The sequence below is a fragment of the Nanorana parkeri genome, unplaced genomic scaffold (genome assembly GCF_000935625.1).
Source record: "Nanorana parkeri isolate BGI_ZX_2015 unplaced genomic scaffold, ASM93562v1 scaffold51, whole genome shotgun sequence".
NCBI classification, from domain to species: Eukaryota; Metazoa; Chordata; class Amphibia; order Anura; family Dicroglossidae; genus Nanorana; species Nanorana parkeri.
This window is the reverse complement of record NW_017306319.1, coordinates 444,543-461,861: the sequence shown is the minus strand read 5'-3', so window position 1 is coordinate 461,861 and position 17,319 is coordinate 444,543. Positions and strand designations below refer to the sequence as shown.

Genomic DNA, 17,319 nt, shown 5'->3' with positions numbered 1-17,319 from the left:
GGCCGGCTGCTGGAGGAGGGGTGACGGGCACACGGGACAGGAGGGATCGACAGAACAGCAATGAGCGGCAGTGCTTTAAATCAGAGGAGGAGATAGGAAGAGGGACATCTCAGTTCCTTGTCAGTGTCTGTGTGTCACCGCCTGCTGTGTGCCCGACAGACATGGAGCTACAGGTGAGCACTGTCGCTGCCCTGATCCATCAATTGGGTCTTCTGCCCTGATCCATCAATTGGGTCTTCTGCCCTTTTGCTTTTTTAGGATATTCATAAGCTGGTGATTAAAATTGTCAGTGTCCTCTAAAAAAGGGAGCAGTTTGTGGATAAAAAGTAACTTGGGGCTGATCCCTTTTATTTGTTGTAAGTGTGGTGGAGACCATTGCAAACTGTGCAGACGTTTAGGTAGGGCTTCTACTCTATTGTTTGGCAGATCTGAAGGAGATTGTGCCATCTGATTGTAACATGTGTGGCCATCTTCTGGACTTATGTTCATCATCTGGCAGAGATTCTGGTTGCGCTATACTGAAGTCTTTTATTCAATCAGCTTTAGGTTGGCCATACATGGAGCAAATTTTGCCAAGTTAGTTGAGAAATTCGCTCCATGGGTGGCCCTGTCAGCAGCCTGCCATCCTTTGATCTGAAAAGTGAAGTCCAATGTGCTTAGCTGATTGGATACACAATAGGAGACATGTTTAGGAAGGTCTGCATGTTATGTAGTTTTTGTAAAGCTAATGATCCTATTGCTGGTGGCATTAGTGGGGGTGTCGCTTCATTGCTGTTCCCTAGTTGGTAAACAAGATTCTTTAGTGTTCTCACCAGGGATGGAGCAATATTGTAGGAGCAGGTGAGTGCCCTGTTGCGTGATCTTGAGGCTGAAGGTAACTTGCTAACTTATAGCTAATGTGACATGGCCTTAAAGAACAAGAAGCCTCTCTGGATTGGTCAGCATGCAGCTTAATGCTGCAGCTGGGGATTCCTGTGAAAAGATCCTACAGATTCCATCAGCAGGAATCCCAGGTCCAGGTGTACTCTTTCAGATGCGGCCATTGTACCCATTCAAGTTAATGACAGACTGACAGTGGCCACATGTGTCAGCGGTAGTCCGCACACAGGGACAATCATCTTTCCCGAAACGCAGGTAATGATACTATTACATGCAGACTACTGCTGACAGGTGCAGCCACTGTCACCCTGAGTAGCCACAGTGGCCGCATCTGAACGAGTACACCTAGGATTCCTGCTGCAAGAATCTGTAGGTTCCCCAGCAACAGCATTTACCCCCATGTAAATGCAGCTTAAGGCTTGACAAATCTGAGGAGCCAGGTAGCCAGCGCTCACTAAAATTCCAGCTGGTGCCTAACTTTTGAGGTTTTCCCTTGTCAACGGGGCTGGCTTCTACAATAGATTAATACATACATAAATTCTGATGGCTCCTGGATTGGGCGGACTGGCTCCTGAATTCTATATTTGTCCACCTCAGGATTAAGGGGTTTTGGAGTGGGGCAACTGTTTTTGGAAGTTGTCAATGGCCCTAAATGAGATTGTAAAGGAATTGCAGAGCTAGAGTATTTGGCTCGTTTAAGGTTAGCCGAAACAGTGAGACATCTTCCCATCTTTCCTAGTATTATTGAAGTACTGGGACCTGCTGTGCTACTTCCTCAGTGAGTGGAGGCAGCATGTGTGCAGTGTAAGCTTTGCTCCTTTTTGTTCTTCGCGTAAAAGTCTTCTGGCTGCGTAAGACCACCATAAACATGACTACAGTCAGATATGTTACCAAGAACACTGGGGATCTGTCTGCTTTTCTTTTTCCCTTTTCCCTTTTTTTGTTTTTCTCCAGCCTCTTTTGACACCACCATGACGCATCATCAAAGTTTTGTAAAGAGACCCCGGTCTTTCCTTCCTAAAACCTCTACATAACTATAGGATTCAGCACTGATGTAGGGGTTGGAGAAAACAAAAATGATGCGCCTTGGGGGACATAGGCATCCAGCACTCTTGGACGTGTTCGAAGATGCTTACCAGAGGTTACAGCTCTGAAATGAAGGGGAGGTAGGAGATCTGGGCCACCGTAGAGGTTAATATGCAGTGTTTCTATTGCAGGGAGCTTATGGTTACATAACTTTAGAGACCTGATGGAGTCTTTTTTATCACATTACGTAATTCCTGTGAATGACAAATCTTACTATCACTTGTTAGTTTATCTTCATTTTGCTTAAAGGAGAACTATGGGGTCAGTGTTTTTCCCCATAGTTCTCCTTAGGGTAACTGGAGGACACAAACTAGCGTCCTCCCGTTACCCTAAGCTCAGTATACCGCGAGCTACAGCTCGCGGTATACTGAGACGCCGCAGCCGGAGCGGATCCCGACATGGACGTCGGGATCCGCCCAGCTGCGTGAGTGACAGCTGGCTCTGCCTATCTAGAGGCAGAGCCAGCTGTACCCGCCCCCTCCCCTGTCCGTTCCGCCAGTCAGCGCTGGCAGATCGGAGCGGAGAGAGGGGAATCCAGCCCCTCCCCCTGTCACGGCAGAGAGCTGTGACAGGATCGAGAGGTGAGCGAACCCGGTATGTGTTCGCTCACCTCCCGATCTACTGAGCCGACCTGTGACAGTCTCATTGTCACAGGTCGGCTAGAACTATGAGGTGAGTGGAAATCACTCATCTCATAGTTCTCCTTTAAATAAACAAGCAGTGTACGTTCTCATTGTACCGCTTGTATGGCAGTCCCCTAGTTGGTAGAGCAGCACAGGATCAAAGATACCAAACCTATATATACACGCGACACAACTCTAAGGTGTGAACAGTTATCATTGACTTGCATGGAAATATGTGTTTTGTGTGACTAGATCGGCGTGGAAAAATGCTCGGGTGTGAACCAGGCCTTACACTGAACTCAGTTCTGGAATCTTTATGTCCTTGTTTTGATTAGGGATTGTGTGCCTGCTCTAACCAAACAAGTTTTTCTGGTCAGCTCTATGATTTGCGTTCATTATACAGTCTGAAGTCAGATGCTTTTCTTATGTGTTGTATTTCAGTGCAGCTGAATCCATTATATTTCCTTAGTCATCATCCATTGCAGACTAACAGTGATAAAGATCATAATGGTTACTTAGTCATGGGAAGCACCAGGGGTCCACCTATACTTTTTAAATGGGGATACACAGATACTGGGTTTTTCGGTATCGAGTAAGAGTACCGATATTTCTCTTTCGGGACTAGCCAATACCAAGTACCAATGCTGGTACTTCGCTAGAATGGAGCCAGCTTCCCGGTCAATTAGGAAGCCTGGTGGTATGTTGTTACTCGCAACCCGGCTTCCTGATTGGCTGGGAAGCTGGCTCCATGCTGTTTGGCTGCTGAGTGGTTGGGAAGCCGGCCCTGTGTTCCCTTGCTGCACTGCCGGTCAGAAGAAAATCTCCCTCTGACTGAAAGTTCTGTTATTTGGGGGTAAGTATGGGAGCATTTTGGCGAGTACTCGTACTCGCCCAAATACTCGGCATCGCCACCAATACTAGTGTTGGTACATTCTTACTTTTAGACATACACCGAAGTACCATATGACCCCCCAACATGCCCAATAATGTATATCTAGACTTCGAGAAAGTCAAGCTCCAGCCTACTCCTCCCAGGGCACCCTTTAGGCTGGGTTCACACCTGGGAGTTCCAAATACGAGTGTTTTATGCTCGTTTCAAAACACTGAATCACTGAAACGCGCGCTCGTTTTTTAACCTCCCTGGAGGTATGATTTTTTTTCTTCAAAAACGTTTTAAACTTCACGCCGCTTCCGCCCCACTGTGACACGGACGCTCGCAAGGGATGGAACACGGCAGCGTCCAAGCCACACTCGGGAATAACAATGGATAGGCGCTGCAATTGGTACCTACGCGCAAAAAAGATGCTCAAGTACTTTTTTGGGCGTAGGGCATTTCTCAGCGCGACAAATCGTGCTGAAATACGCCCTGGTGGGTACCATGCCCATAGGGATTCATAGGATTTCACTTCATGAGCGTTTTTCAGCGATTCGATCAGTGCTGAAAAACTCCCAGGTGTGCACCCAGCCTTAGGGAATTGGAGTGGTCAGTAGAGACTCTCATATTGAACCTTTGAATGGGGCCAGGACTTTGTTCTGGGTTGGGCATGCTTACTGCTAAGGCCCTGTTCACATCTAAGTGATTGGAAGCGTCACCAGAAGAGCTTTAGTGCTTGACAGTAGGATTTAGATTATCAAATAATCAGAAAATATCTGCGCCAATGATGATACATTAAAAGGTGAAAAAGAGCTACTAAGCACTAAAATGATATCTGATATAATACAAAATATTTATGCAATAATGTGCCGAGCTGAAAAAACAATCAAATATAAACAATGAAAAATGCAACAACAACAAATATTTTATCATTGTTGTATTTTTATCTGTTTATATTTGATTGTTTTTTCAGCACGTCACATTATTGCATAAATAAGGATTTCGATTATATTCATTGGTGTGCGCTCACCACCAAGCATAATGTCGCTTGAATCTCGTTGCTTGAAAAAGTACATATGTTTTTTTTTCCGGGCAAAGTCACATATGTTGGACCTAATAGGCGTAAAAACACACAAAACTACTTGTACAAGTGCGTAAAAAAGACAGAAAATGACCAAAGACGGGGCCTTGGTCAGGCCTGAAGTTGAGCTCTTCTGTATAGTGTGGGCCAGGGGTTTTCCAAGCTCAAAAGAAACTGACTGAGGATTACCAAGTATGATACTATAGATCAGGGGTAGCCAAACTCCGGCCCTAAAGCTGTGATGAAACTACAAATCCCATGAGGCATTGCAAGATTATCACAGCCACAGACATGACTCCCGGAGAGGGATGCATCATGGGATTTGTAGTTTCACCACAGCTGGAGGGCCGGGCTACCCCTGCTATAGATTGATCTCTGACAGGTTCACTTTAAACAAATGTGGTGGCCAGGAAAATATATAGATCTCGCTTAGCTGCAAAAACAGACTTGAGCTAACTGAACTGTAAATATAACAACCAGCCCTAGAAAAAGAATAGATCTATTTAATTGTAACTCTGCTAATTGTGTATCTGTGAAAGATGGTAGAATTAGCCATAGACCATCTTCTGACACTTGCAAAGTGGACTACGGCAGTCATCCTTGACCACAGCCATTGGAAAGAAAGATGAGGCTATGTGCCAGGCTGGAGATGTTCTAATAATTTGTCCACCCACAAACCTAAGTCTGAGATGAGTCTGACAGCGGTGGTATCTGCCTCTCATTTTCCAACATACTTTATAAATGTTATGCATAGAGGGTGTCCCAAGTTTTTGTATCCCAGATTAATGTAGATCAAACATTTTTTTATAGTGAGGAGTAGGGTGGGTTGTAGTAATAGGGGCCTTAGTAACTTAAAGGGGGTGATTTATAACTTCCACCCAGCGTATATGTTCACATGGCGCTGAGGAGCATAGGAAATGTCTGTGCTCCTCAACTCCATCTTGGTTGTGCCTTGCGAATGGCATATCCGTAAAAAATAAATCAAAGCAACTGGACTTGCTGTATTTTTCTTGAAGACGTTTCAACGGCCATCCGACCAGCTTTCTCAATTCAGAATTCATTCTGAATTGAGAAAGCTAGTCAGATGACCAGTGAAACGTCTTCAATAAAAATCCAGCAAATCCAGTTACCTTGATGTATTTTTTACTGACATACCATGACCTGGGTGAATGAGAACCTTCAAAGACAAACTTGCAAATTACATTCTCTGAGCTAAGCTGTTAGCCCCAAAATGTTTATTCTTACTTTCATTATGTACGCGGTGAGGCCCCCTTTGCAAGAATGAGCCCAGCTAGAATGTTATAAAAAAAAAAAAGTATTAGATGAAAATCTTCATACCCGACAGTGCTTGAACAATGTGTATCCTTCTCTATCTTTTGGTATGGTGTTGTGAAACGTTTGTGAGTAAAGTCTACCTGTGTGGAGGCCCATAAAAGACAAAGATCAATGTGGAATTGATAAGTGCACGATTCAAAGTTGCTTCTTTTGTATTACTTGTAGTTGAAAGGTTCTGATAAAATGGGGATATCTCTACCTCATCTGAACTTTAAACATTGATTAAACGGCTTTATGGACTCGTGTGCTACTTTCAGGGTTATATGCAAAAGTATCCTGTTGCACTCCTTACTGAATAGAAAGACAATACACCTGTACACCAGGCGGGTGCTTGAAGTGGCCACGGATGGCACTGTGTAATATCACAAAGTCCAACAAATGTCACCGGCACACCATTCTCAACATAAAGCAATACGGTTTTAATGACACATGAATGTCATTCAAATACAAAGGTTTTCGGGGCCTCACAGGGTCCCCTTCCTCAGGTTCAGAATGACTGATAATGGGGATATCTCTACCTCATCTGAACTTTAAACATTGATTAAACGGCTTTATGGACTCGTGTTCTACTTTCAGGGTTGTCGGTTGCCACGGCTGTCCATAAGTTTGCTTTTAAAAGGTTTCTGCCCGTCTCCGAGAGACTGAGCAAAAACATAGTTCATTTCTGGGACCTCTTGGAGAAACAGATGATTCACATATATTTGAAGTGTATCAGTTCTTGTAGTTCTAATTGTGTTTTAACCAAGCACTAACAATATGGCGTACTCCTGTATTGTTCCTGCAACCTAAAGACAGACGGGCCAGTCCGTACCCTCTGCCACTTTCTCTTGACCGAGCTGGAATGTTAAAACATACAGTATAAACTTTCTTCTGAGTCATGGTTGGGGGAATAAGGTAAGAAAAAACAAACTGCCCATAAGCAGGCTTTCTATGACAGAGGAGACTTGGTAAGTTGCTTCTGTCCTAAAAGCTTCTTGATGCCTTTCGGCAGTCTTCTTTCCTGTACGCTGGACCGCGCATGTGCAGCTCAGTGCGCAGACCTGGCATGCTGAGATTAAAGTGACATTAAAGTCAAATTTTTGCCCCTCCCCCCAATTTTAATTTTAACACTTACCTTAAATGAGAACTATGGGGTCAGTTGTTTTCCCCATAGTTCTCCTTAGGGTAACGGGAGGACACAAACTAGCGTCCTCCCGTTACCCTAAGCTCAGTATACCGCAAGCTACAGCTCGTGGTATACTGAGACGCCGCAGCCGGAGCGGATCCCGACGTAGATGACGGGATCCGCCCAGCTGCGTGAGTGACAGCTGGCTCTGCCTATCTAGAGGCAGAGCCAGCTGTACCCGCCCCCTCCCCCGTCCGTTCCGCCAGTCAGCGCTGGCAGATCGGAGCGGGGAGAGTGGAATCCAGCCCTCCCCCTGTCACGGCAGAGAGGCGTGACAGGATCGAGAGGTGAGCAAACGCTGGTGTTTGTTCGCTCACCTCCCGATCTACTGAGCCGACCTGTGACAGTCTCATTGTCACAGGTCGGCTAGAACTATCAGGTGAGTGGAAATCACTCATCTCATAGTTCTCCTTTTAAATGAGTTTTCTTAATCTGATCTTCCTCTTCTTTCCTGATGTTTTCATCTGTCCCTCCAGCGGTGCGGCGGCTCTCCGATCCAGCACTGACTCTTCTCTGCTTGCTGGCACTTCTGATCCCACGGTGTCTGCATGCGGGTACACACGTCCATAGACTTACCTTGCGTCTCTGCTCGTCTCCCGGCTGAAAATCCGAACTGCGCATGCGGCCGCCCCAAGGTGCTTTGCGGCCGTCCGAGCAGTTTCGGATTCTCCGGCGGGAGCGCGCAGCGAAAACATGGTAAGTTTAAACCGCTGTTAAAGCGGTTTTTTTTTTTATTATTTAAACTTTTTACCTATATCTACTGCTTGCTAGCAGTAGATATAGGCAAAAAACCGGAGGGTTTAGAACCCCTTTAAGTAATTCCTGTGCACATGTGCGAGAGTTCCATCCTGGGGGTTTGGCCAATTAAGTGGCCGAAGATTTGAAACCCAGAAGAAGCCCGGGATGAAGAGGGCGGAGCGCAGCACTGGAGGGGACCAGTTTGGCAGGTAAGTCTGCCATAATGTGCTAATATGCTGTGCATACTTTCACAATAGGGCTAAAAGCTCCTGGGGCACTTTTTTTCTTTATTTTTACCCTTACATCTGCTTTAAAGAAGAACTCAAGGCATTTTCTAATTAACCCTTGCAGTGGGTCTACCCATGCACTGTAAGAGTTAAGTGCTCATTTGTGTCTAGCTTAAAACAAAACAAAAAAAAAGTTGTACTGGCCTGAAGCTCCCAGCTGGCTTGTTCCTAGACCGGTCTTTCCAGTGTCTCTTCCCCTCCTTTGCAGCGGTCTAAGGTCCCGCAAATCATCACGTCAATGCACAGTGTATAGACGTGAGGACGCTGAGGAAGATTCCAATGCTGCAATGTAGGAGAAGACTGGCTGGAGAGAGTGTGTGTGTGGTGCCATATCCCCTCCGGCCGCAATCCGATTGGCCGCACGGGACCGTGTGGCACATTGATGCCTGCATTCCGGTCCGGTCAGAAAAAATAGTGCTTGCAGCATTTTTTCTAACCTCACCACAGGCATTGATCTGCCTTGTGTACCCGTGCAGCCGATCGCATTGCTGCCCGATCGTGGCTACGGTGCCATTCACTTCAATGCACCGTCACGCCCCCTCCCGCCCCGCAACAAACTGAGTCAGCCGCAATGCGATCCAGTGTGTTCTGGCCACAATCGGGCCAGAACGCATTGAGGATGGTGTGAACGGGCCCTAAGTCTCGCTTTACAATTACAGGAGAATATGAGGTAGGACTGAGCAATTCCATGAGTTGCATGATGTCACCTGTAATAGCCGGCAGTTTTCCAATGTTGATTGCTGGACAGCCCGAGTGGACAGAAGTTAAACAGTCCTATGCAGTTATCAAGGCACATACAGAATGTTAGATCGCTGTCTAATTTTTATTGGATAAATTTGGGGTGAAATTCCATTTAAAAACAAGCCCTCATTCATCTCTGTATCTATAAGCATTTTATCGAAATTGAAAAGAACACTTTCCTTGGGGTGCACTACTTTTTTACTTGACTGTACAGCTTGGTGACGAGAGAGCTCGCAGATGGCTTCCCGGCCAATCAGGAAGCTGGATGGCGTGTAATGACTCGCCGCCCAGCTTTCTGATTGGTTGGGAAGCTGGCCAATCAGGAAGACGGGCGGTGAAACATTACTTGATATGAAAAAGTATTGGTACTAGTAATCAATACCAAAAAAAACAGTATTGGTGCATCCCTAATAAGTAAAATAAATGTGACTGTGTTGAGTTAAGTACCAAATACATCTAGCCTTAACATTGCATGCTCTTGCAAAAAAGGCAAAAAAACCTAATACCCAAAAATTGTCAGGAGACAAAGCATTAAAACCTTTACAGCTCATCAGTTTAGAGTAAAAACTAATTAAAGGAGAACTATGGGGTCAGTGTTTTTCCCCATAGTTCTCCTTAGGGTAACGGGAGGACACAAACTAGCGTCCTCCCGTTACCCTAAGCTCAGTATACCGCGAGCTACAGCTCGCGATATACTGAGACGCCGGAGCGGATCCCGACGTAGATGACGGGATCCGCCCAGCTGCATGAGTGACAGCTGGCTCTGCCTATCTAGAGGCAGAGCCAGCTGTACCCGCCCCTCCCCCGTCCGTTCCGCCAGTCAGTGCTGGCAGATCGGAGTGGGGAGAGGGGAATCCAGCCCTCCCCCTTTCACGGCAGAGAGCCGTGACAGGATCGAGAGGTGAGCGAACCTGGTATGTGTTCGCTCACCTCCCGATCTACTGAGCCGACCTGTGACAGTCTCATTGTCACCGGTCAGCTAGAACTATGAGGTGAGTGGAAATCACTCACCTCATAGTTCTCCTTTAATAGCACTGAGATTATTCTTCTACCTTTGACATCTGTGCATATCTAATCTGCATCATGGAATAGATGTTTACACAAGTACGTGCACTCTAACTGCCTGTACGTGTGTGTGTGTAATTTTATTACATTTTGATTAGTTTTTTCTTTTAACTTTTAATTATTGTTACAAGGAGCTGACAAAGGTACTTTTTATATGAGGCAGAGGACCTGTAAGTGCTCGGAGCTGAATGCTTCCAGGTTCATACAGGAGAGGGGAGATCAGGAATGGGAGAACCTCTCCAGTTGCTTTCCATTTTGAATCCTCCTGAGATGGTTCTGGGCTCATTGAGAAGCCAGGTAAGGCGAGAACCACAAGAACAGAGCGGACTCCACAGAAACCAGACGGCTGCCAAAACATCCAGTAGCTTCCGTGTCTTGTGTATAGTTCCATACGGCATGGAAAGGACAGGTGCTGCGTGTGACCGGGACACCCGTACGGACCTGCACTTGAGGTGAGCCTAGGGGGGCGCATGGCCGCGTACTCCCATAGAGAAGGACGGGCTGGGTACTAATCACACGCAGCACCTGTCCTTCCCGGGAGCTGCCCGATACGGCCGTGCACGGAGCTGTACGTGCCGGCCTGTTCTAGTGTGAATGAGGGCTTAGCGATTAGAAAATTGAATGGACATTTCGAAAACGATTGCTTTTGAACAAAATTTTAACCGCGCATGGCTAGCCTTCGTAGTAAGGTGACTTTTCTAAGACCGCAGCATGTCCAATTTCATATTGTCTTACATGGAGATAATGTAGTTTAGTTTGTATAGTGTTATCGTCTTGGTAAAGTTAGGCTGAGATTAGCCAGTGTTCTAGAAGATAAGATAGAATTACAGCGCTGGCTGTTGACTAATGCTGTGTCATCTTTCAACATTTGGCAGTTGTATTACTTGTAGAATTGTGCCAGTTTACATTCCCCCTATAGGCAACGAGTCGCATATCTGCATAAAACTACAGCCACTCTAACATAAACCTAATACCTATAATTTTAGGTTCTAATTGGGAACAAAACTAAATAAATGTGCCAAAGCGTGAACATTTTAAGCGTTTTCTCTATACAGAACTTTGCTCTGCTTTCGGTAGATTCGTTAAGTTTATGATGTAGGAAAAAACTGAAACGACCGGACACCATGACGGCCTATGGGGAATCGGATGTAAACGGACTTGTGTCCATTTAAATCCGGCTGCCCATAGACTTAATTTGGAAATCCAAATGGATCCACCTGAAAAACTGACAGCGGGACTCAATCAGACCCCCCCATCTAAAAGGGGCTTAAAGCGTTTCAACATTTAAAAAAACCCCTCTTTTTATTGATCTTAAACAATTGTAAAATAAGTTACAAACTTGCAGTAATCCAATACAAGTTATACTACGACTAGTGAGCAAAATAATGATTTGATCCCCTGCAGATTTTGTAAGTTTGCCCACTTGCAAAGAAATGAAAGGTCTATCATTTTTGATCATAGTTGTTTTTTAAATGATAGAGCCAGAATATCAACCACAAATCCATAACAAACATGATACAAATGTTATAAATTGAGTTGCAGTTCAGTGAGTAAAATAAGTATTTGATCCCCTACCAACCAACAAAAGTTTGATCCGCCCGGCGCGACTGGGGTGCCATTAGAAAATAATGGCACCCACAGTGTGATCAAACAACAAAACTGCTGCGCTAGGAGTGATAAACGTGCTAAGTAATAGTAGACCAGCTGCAACAATGTTTAGTGATAAACTCGTGTATAATAGTGCTGTTATGTTGCGCTCGGTCTTGTGTATAGACTAATATTCCCTATTAGTTGGAAGTGAATATAATATATCGCTACAACGTTGACAAATCGTAAAGTGATACAATATACTGTGTTGTGATAGATCCTTTGTAGCGATCTATCAAGCCTTGTGTGCTATAAATGCTGTGTAACAACATCAATCCCTCTGTTAATAGTGCATAGTTAATGAAATGCCTGTGTGTGAATCCTTACATCAAATAAATTACTTAATAAACCTTTTCATGACTATTACAAACATATTTCTGATCAATATTTTCATCTATATACTCATATCAAACATGTGAATTTCGAAAACATATAAATAACACCTATAAATAAACATCAAGTGTTAATTACAATGAAAAATCATGTGTGATCGTCGGTGATGGGCGACTCCGTGACCGTGCGGTATAATGCACGATTGCAGCGCGGTCACAGATCGCCTAGGTGTGCACTGGCCCTTAGGGCAAGCTTCAGATTCCATCCTTCCCCAACTCTTATTTTTGAAGTGTATAATAAACTCCCATGTAAAATAAACAATTGTGTTAGTTGTTGAGTAGATGAGTAATGATTACAGAGTGTGTTAGATATATCTACATTGGTTCCTCAATTGGGTCTTTGACCCATGGCAAAGTTGTAAGAAGTTATGTGGCAAATCCTATTTCTCTAGCAGTTGCATTAAGAAATATAAAGTGCACACCTGAAACATATTTGATAGGGTGACAATCCCATGTGAGTCATTGGGGATGATTTACTAACCTAAACACACGCACGCACCAGGTGCGTGTGATTTTTACACAGCAAAACGTATTTATCAACCAAAAAGTCTCTAAAAGCATATTTCCACTAATGCCATATATGGAAAAATCATGCACATGATGCATATATAATGCTGCTTCACAGTTTAGACAAAAATGGTTAGCTCATGCATTTAAATTCCTGCATTCATCAACGCAAGCAACACAACAGAGAGCTAATTTACACAACATCACCTTGCAATTCATGCAAGGCTTTGCACAACACACCTGCTGGGTGTGTACACACTACAAAGGTGTTTAGATTCCACCCATAGATCATGCTGGGAGGGAACATACTACAGAGGTGTATACATGTTCGTGGTGTGTTTATAAGGTTAGTAAATCAACCCCATTGAATCATCTTCTGCTGATCTACTGACATCTTAGAGCCAATACTACAAGACAACAGATCACGGCACAGTTGTTTTTGGGTGGTGATGATTGAAGGGTTTTGTGGTCATTGCATAAACGTGCATGTTTGGCATTATGAACATACTGTTTTATCCTGTTATCTACAAACCATTGATTGAAGTATGTCCATCCTCACACTACAATACACTGAGCATTGGGCTTTGTTGCAGAAATGTATTTGATATTAACATCTAGCAGCAGGTTGCCTCCAGCTTGATAAAGGGCTAGCCAAATGTTGCTTTGTGAAATGGAAGCTTGTCTGTTTTGCACTGCCATGCTTGACTATTGCAACTCCCTCCTCATTGGCCTACCTCTACAAATGCTATCCCCCCCTTCAGTCCATCATGAATGCAGCTGCTAGACTCATTCACCTAACCCACCGCTCAGTGTCTGCAACCCCCATCTGTCATTCCCTGCACTGGCTTCCACTCGCCCAAAGGATAAAATTCAAAATATTAACAACCACTTATAAAGCCATCCACAACTCTGCCCCCGGCTATATCTTATACCTTGACTCAAAATATCACCCTAACCTTCCCCTCCGCTCATCCCAAGACCTCCTGCTTTCCAGCTCCCTAGTCAACTCCTCCCATACTCGCCTCCAGGACTTCTCTAGAGTCTCTCAACCTGTCCGTCTTATCTCCCACCTTGACTGCCTTTAGGCGTTCCCTAAAGACTCATCTCTTCAGGGAAGCCTATCCCACCTCAACCTAACCACTGAACTATCACATTCTCAAATAATTCATCCCCTCACAGCTACCTCCTCATGTATCACCTTCCCCCTCCCTTTTAGATTGTAAGCCCTCAGGGGCAGGGCCCTCCTTACCATCTTGTCTTGAATTGCCTGTAGATGGGATTGTATTGTGATTGTAATGTCTTCCTTATATTGTAAAGCGCTGCACAAACTGTTGGCGCTATATAAATCCTGTATAATAATAACAGGAAAGGCCATTTAATATGGACAAAGACCTATGTGCAGATGTACTACAGTTTTGCATGTTTGATGCCTGCCTCTTTAGAACTACAACTACTCTACATTTCTAATCCTCTCACTGACAGCCACCCACAGCATTAACATATACTGTATATATTTTATTTCTGGTTCAACAACCTGTCATTTCTGTAATCTAAACACCACTTTATTTTACACATGAACACTTTCCTTCCTCTTCCTGTTCCCTCAGGTGTTTATATACAACAGAGGAAATATTTTGGTTTGTGTGATTTATAACCATGAGTACACATTTTGCTAATTAACTGTTTGTGTTTGTATAGCAGGGGTAGACAACCTTGGCCCTATAGATATGATGAAACTACAAATTCTATGCATCTGCTTCTGGCAGGGTTCTGGCATCTCCGTGGCCGGCATGGGTGGTGTAGCCAGTTACTTTTCAGTGGGTAAATAGTAAAGTCAGTCACCATTCAGTGAGATGGGTAGGGTGCCAAGTAATTAGATGGCAAATCAGTCCCTGTTTAGTGAGATGGTAAGGTTCCCAGTATTTAAATGGTAAAGTCAGGCACTGCTCAGTGGGATTTAGATGGCAAAGGTAATGTTCAGTGGGATTTAGATGGCAAAGACACTGTTATGTGGGATGGGTAGGGTGCCCAGTATTTAGATGGTAAAGGCACTGTTTAGTGGGATGGGTAGGGTGCCTAGTATATAGATGGTAAAGTCAGTCCCTGTTCAGTGGATTTAGATGGCAAAGGCACTGTTCAATGGGATTTAGATGGCAAAGGCACTGTTCAGTGGGATTTAGATGGCAAAGGCACTGTTCAGTGGGATGGGTACGGTGCCCAGTATTTAGATGGTAAAGTCAGTCCCTGTTCAGTGGGATAAGTAAGGTGCCCAGTATTTAGTTGGTAAAGTCAGGTGTTTTTCACCGAGATCGGTAGGGTGCCCATCTCCTGTAATGGGTATAGACCAGAACAAAAAGCCTAATGCATTCCATACAATCTGATTTGTTTTCTATGTGCCCCGGCATTAAGCTTGCATTGATCTGCACAGCTCTGCTTAACTGATGTGGTGTGAACTAGCCCTAAATGTACATTTGATTACTGATTTTTGTTTTGTTTAATTACCCTGTGCTAATAAATATTAGACAAGCAAACTTTGGATTTTAGGCTTAGATCCACCTTTAGAAAGGTGTTTGGTTTCAGCTTGCTTTGTACATCCATGAGAATTTCTGTTTGTCTGGTTTTAGTTTGTTGGCACAGACTCTGATGGTTGTTATTTGGCATGTTTCTTTCATGTTCAGGTGCAAATGACAGCAACCCTTGCATGTTCTCTAACTTTTTGACAGGTGAAATATGACTTTCTCTTTCTGTCCTGGCAGGCTAGCTTTTATATTTTACTATCTGAACGTCTGAAACATCCTTTCTCTGTCCTTCCATATCATCAGTATTGCTGCTATGAGATGTTGTGTCCACTTCCTCTTTCTACAAAACCACCATCACACCCTTTGGCTGTAATACAACAACGGTTCACAATTCAAAGTGTATCTTTCCAGATATGTACTACCAACCGACATGGTGACAACTATGTGTTTTGGGCTGTACCTTCCTCCACAAAGCTGCCCCTGTGTTAGTTGGAGTACAAAGCTGCTCCCACATCAGTTGGGGGGGATACAAAGCTGCTCCCACATCAGTGTGTGTGTGGGGGGGGGGCAAAGCTGCCCTCAAGTCAGTGGGGGGGTACAAAGCTGCCTCTGCATCATTGGGATTCCTTTTTTCTTTTTGTTCTGAAATTATTTGTATTTTTCAAAGTTTCTGTTTAGCTGTGTGATTGATGAGCAGATGTTTATACTTCCTCATTGCAGAGATGTCAGATCTTGCATAAAAATCACCCAGTACATAAACTTTTCCCCAGTACAAGAACATACTGTGGAACAGCCCTCTCAGAATTCACAGATGCCTTTCAGTGTGTCTTGATATGTTTTATTCTATTTAAATCCTGATTTCAGACCAGTCTTTGCTTTTTTAGATTTGAATAGAGGAAGGAGAAGGACCTATGTTATAATTGTATTACATTCTGTATCCTCAACACTGACATCAACCCTACATATTGGTTGTTCGATTATAGTTGCATTAGCTGCATATTGGTGTGTTGTAGAGGAGCACCAAAGTGAAAATGTGTGTTTATAAGGTTAGTAAATCAACCCCTAAGAGTCCTCAATCTCTTTTTCTACAGCCCCTGTTATAAATGAACAGGAATCCTCTGAGTGTTCTTGTTTATTCAGAATTTGATGGCAGAGTATGTTTTACTAAAACCACAATCATGAATGAACAGGAGGTGATGTAGATCACTTCCCATTCATTCATGATTGGGGACACAGTAAACATACAATGTCCTCCATTATTTACAAACACTCAGCGATCACTGAGTGTTTGTCCCTCGCTCTCCTTCCTGACAGCTGTCACAGGAGGCTGAGCGAGCAGAGCGGGGAAGTGAGCTCAATCTGACAGCTGACTCCTTCCTCGCACGGCCTGCCTCCTGTGACAGCGCTGGCCGTTTCGGCCCACACGCTGATCTGTGACAGGAGGCTGAGCAGTGTGGGGAGGAGAGACGACAGCCGCTCACAGCGATCTCTTCCCGCAGCGCTCGGCTGCCTGTGACAATTTCTCTCCTCCCCGCTGGGACACAGAGCAGCACCCAGCGGGGAGCAGAGAAAGCAGGGTTGTGCTGCTATTTCGGCAGAAAAATTGCACTTTCTGCATTTTGCCAAAAGTGCCATTTTCGGGACGATATGTTTCGGCGGCCGATATATCAGTGCATCCCTAGTGTGTTGTCTTTCCAATATGTAAACTGTATGTTGAATCATCTGATGTGGAGGGCACTGAGAACAGCTGCTGGAGGAAGAAGTTCTCACTATGGGGCTATTAAAGGAGAACTATGAGATGAGTGATTTCCACTCACCTCATAATTCTAGCTGACCTGTGACAATGAGACTGTCACAGGTCGGCTCAGTCGATCGGGAGGTGAGCGAACACATACCGGGTTCGCTCACCTCTCGATCCTGTCACGGCTCTCTGCCGTGACAGGGGTAGGGCTGGATTCCCCTCTCCCCGCTCCTATCTGCCAGCGCTGACTGGCGGAACGGACAGGGGAGGGGGCGGGTACAGCTGGCTCTGCCTCTAGATAGGCAGAGCCAGCTGTCACTCACGCAGCTGGGCGGATCCCATCCTCTACGTCGGGATCCGCTCCGGCTGCGGCGTCTCCGTATACCGCGAGCTGTAGCTCGCGGTATACTGAGCTTAGGGTAACGGGAGGACGCTAGTTTGTGTCCTCCCGTTGCCCTAAGGAGAACTATGGGGAAAAACACTGACCCCATAGTTCTCCTTTTTAAGATGAATTGTATCCCAGATAGCAAGGATAACTTGCTACAAACTTGTGGCGGGGTGAAATTGTAATTTGTTAACTTGCTGCACATATTCCTGGCAAGTGGTAGACTTCCAGAACACTTGCAGCACAAGTTCTAG

At 44.8% G+C, this 17,319-nt stretch overlaps 1 protein-coding gene across 1 annotated transcript in view; it reads left to right on the top strand.

The window, feature by feature from the left end:
- Positions 1–19: 19 nt before the first annotated feature.
- SGPL1 (sphingosine-1-phosphate lyase 1) overlaps positions 20–17,319 on the top strand; it is a 51,663-nt gene continuing 34,363 nt past the window's right edge. Inside the window, exon 1 of the mRNA XM_018574928.1 lies at positions 20–173. Within this exon, the coding sequence (XP_018430430.1) occupies positions 162–173 (12 nt within the window). The 5' untranslated portion in view covers positions 20–161. The remainder of the gene's footprint in view (positions 174–17,319) is intronic.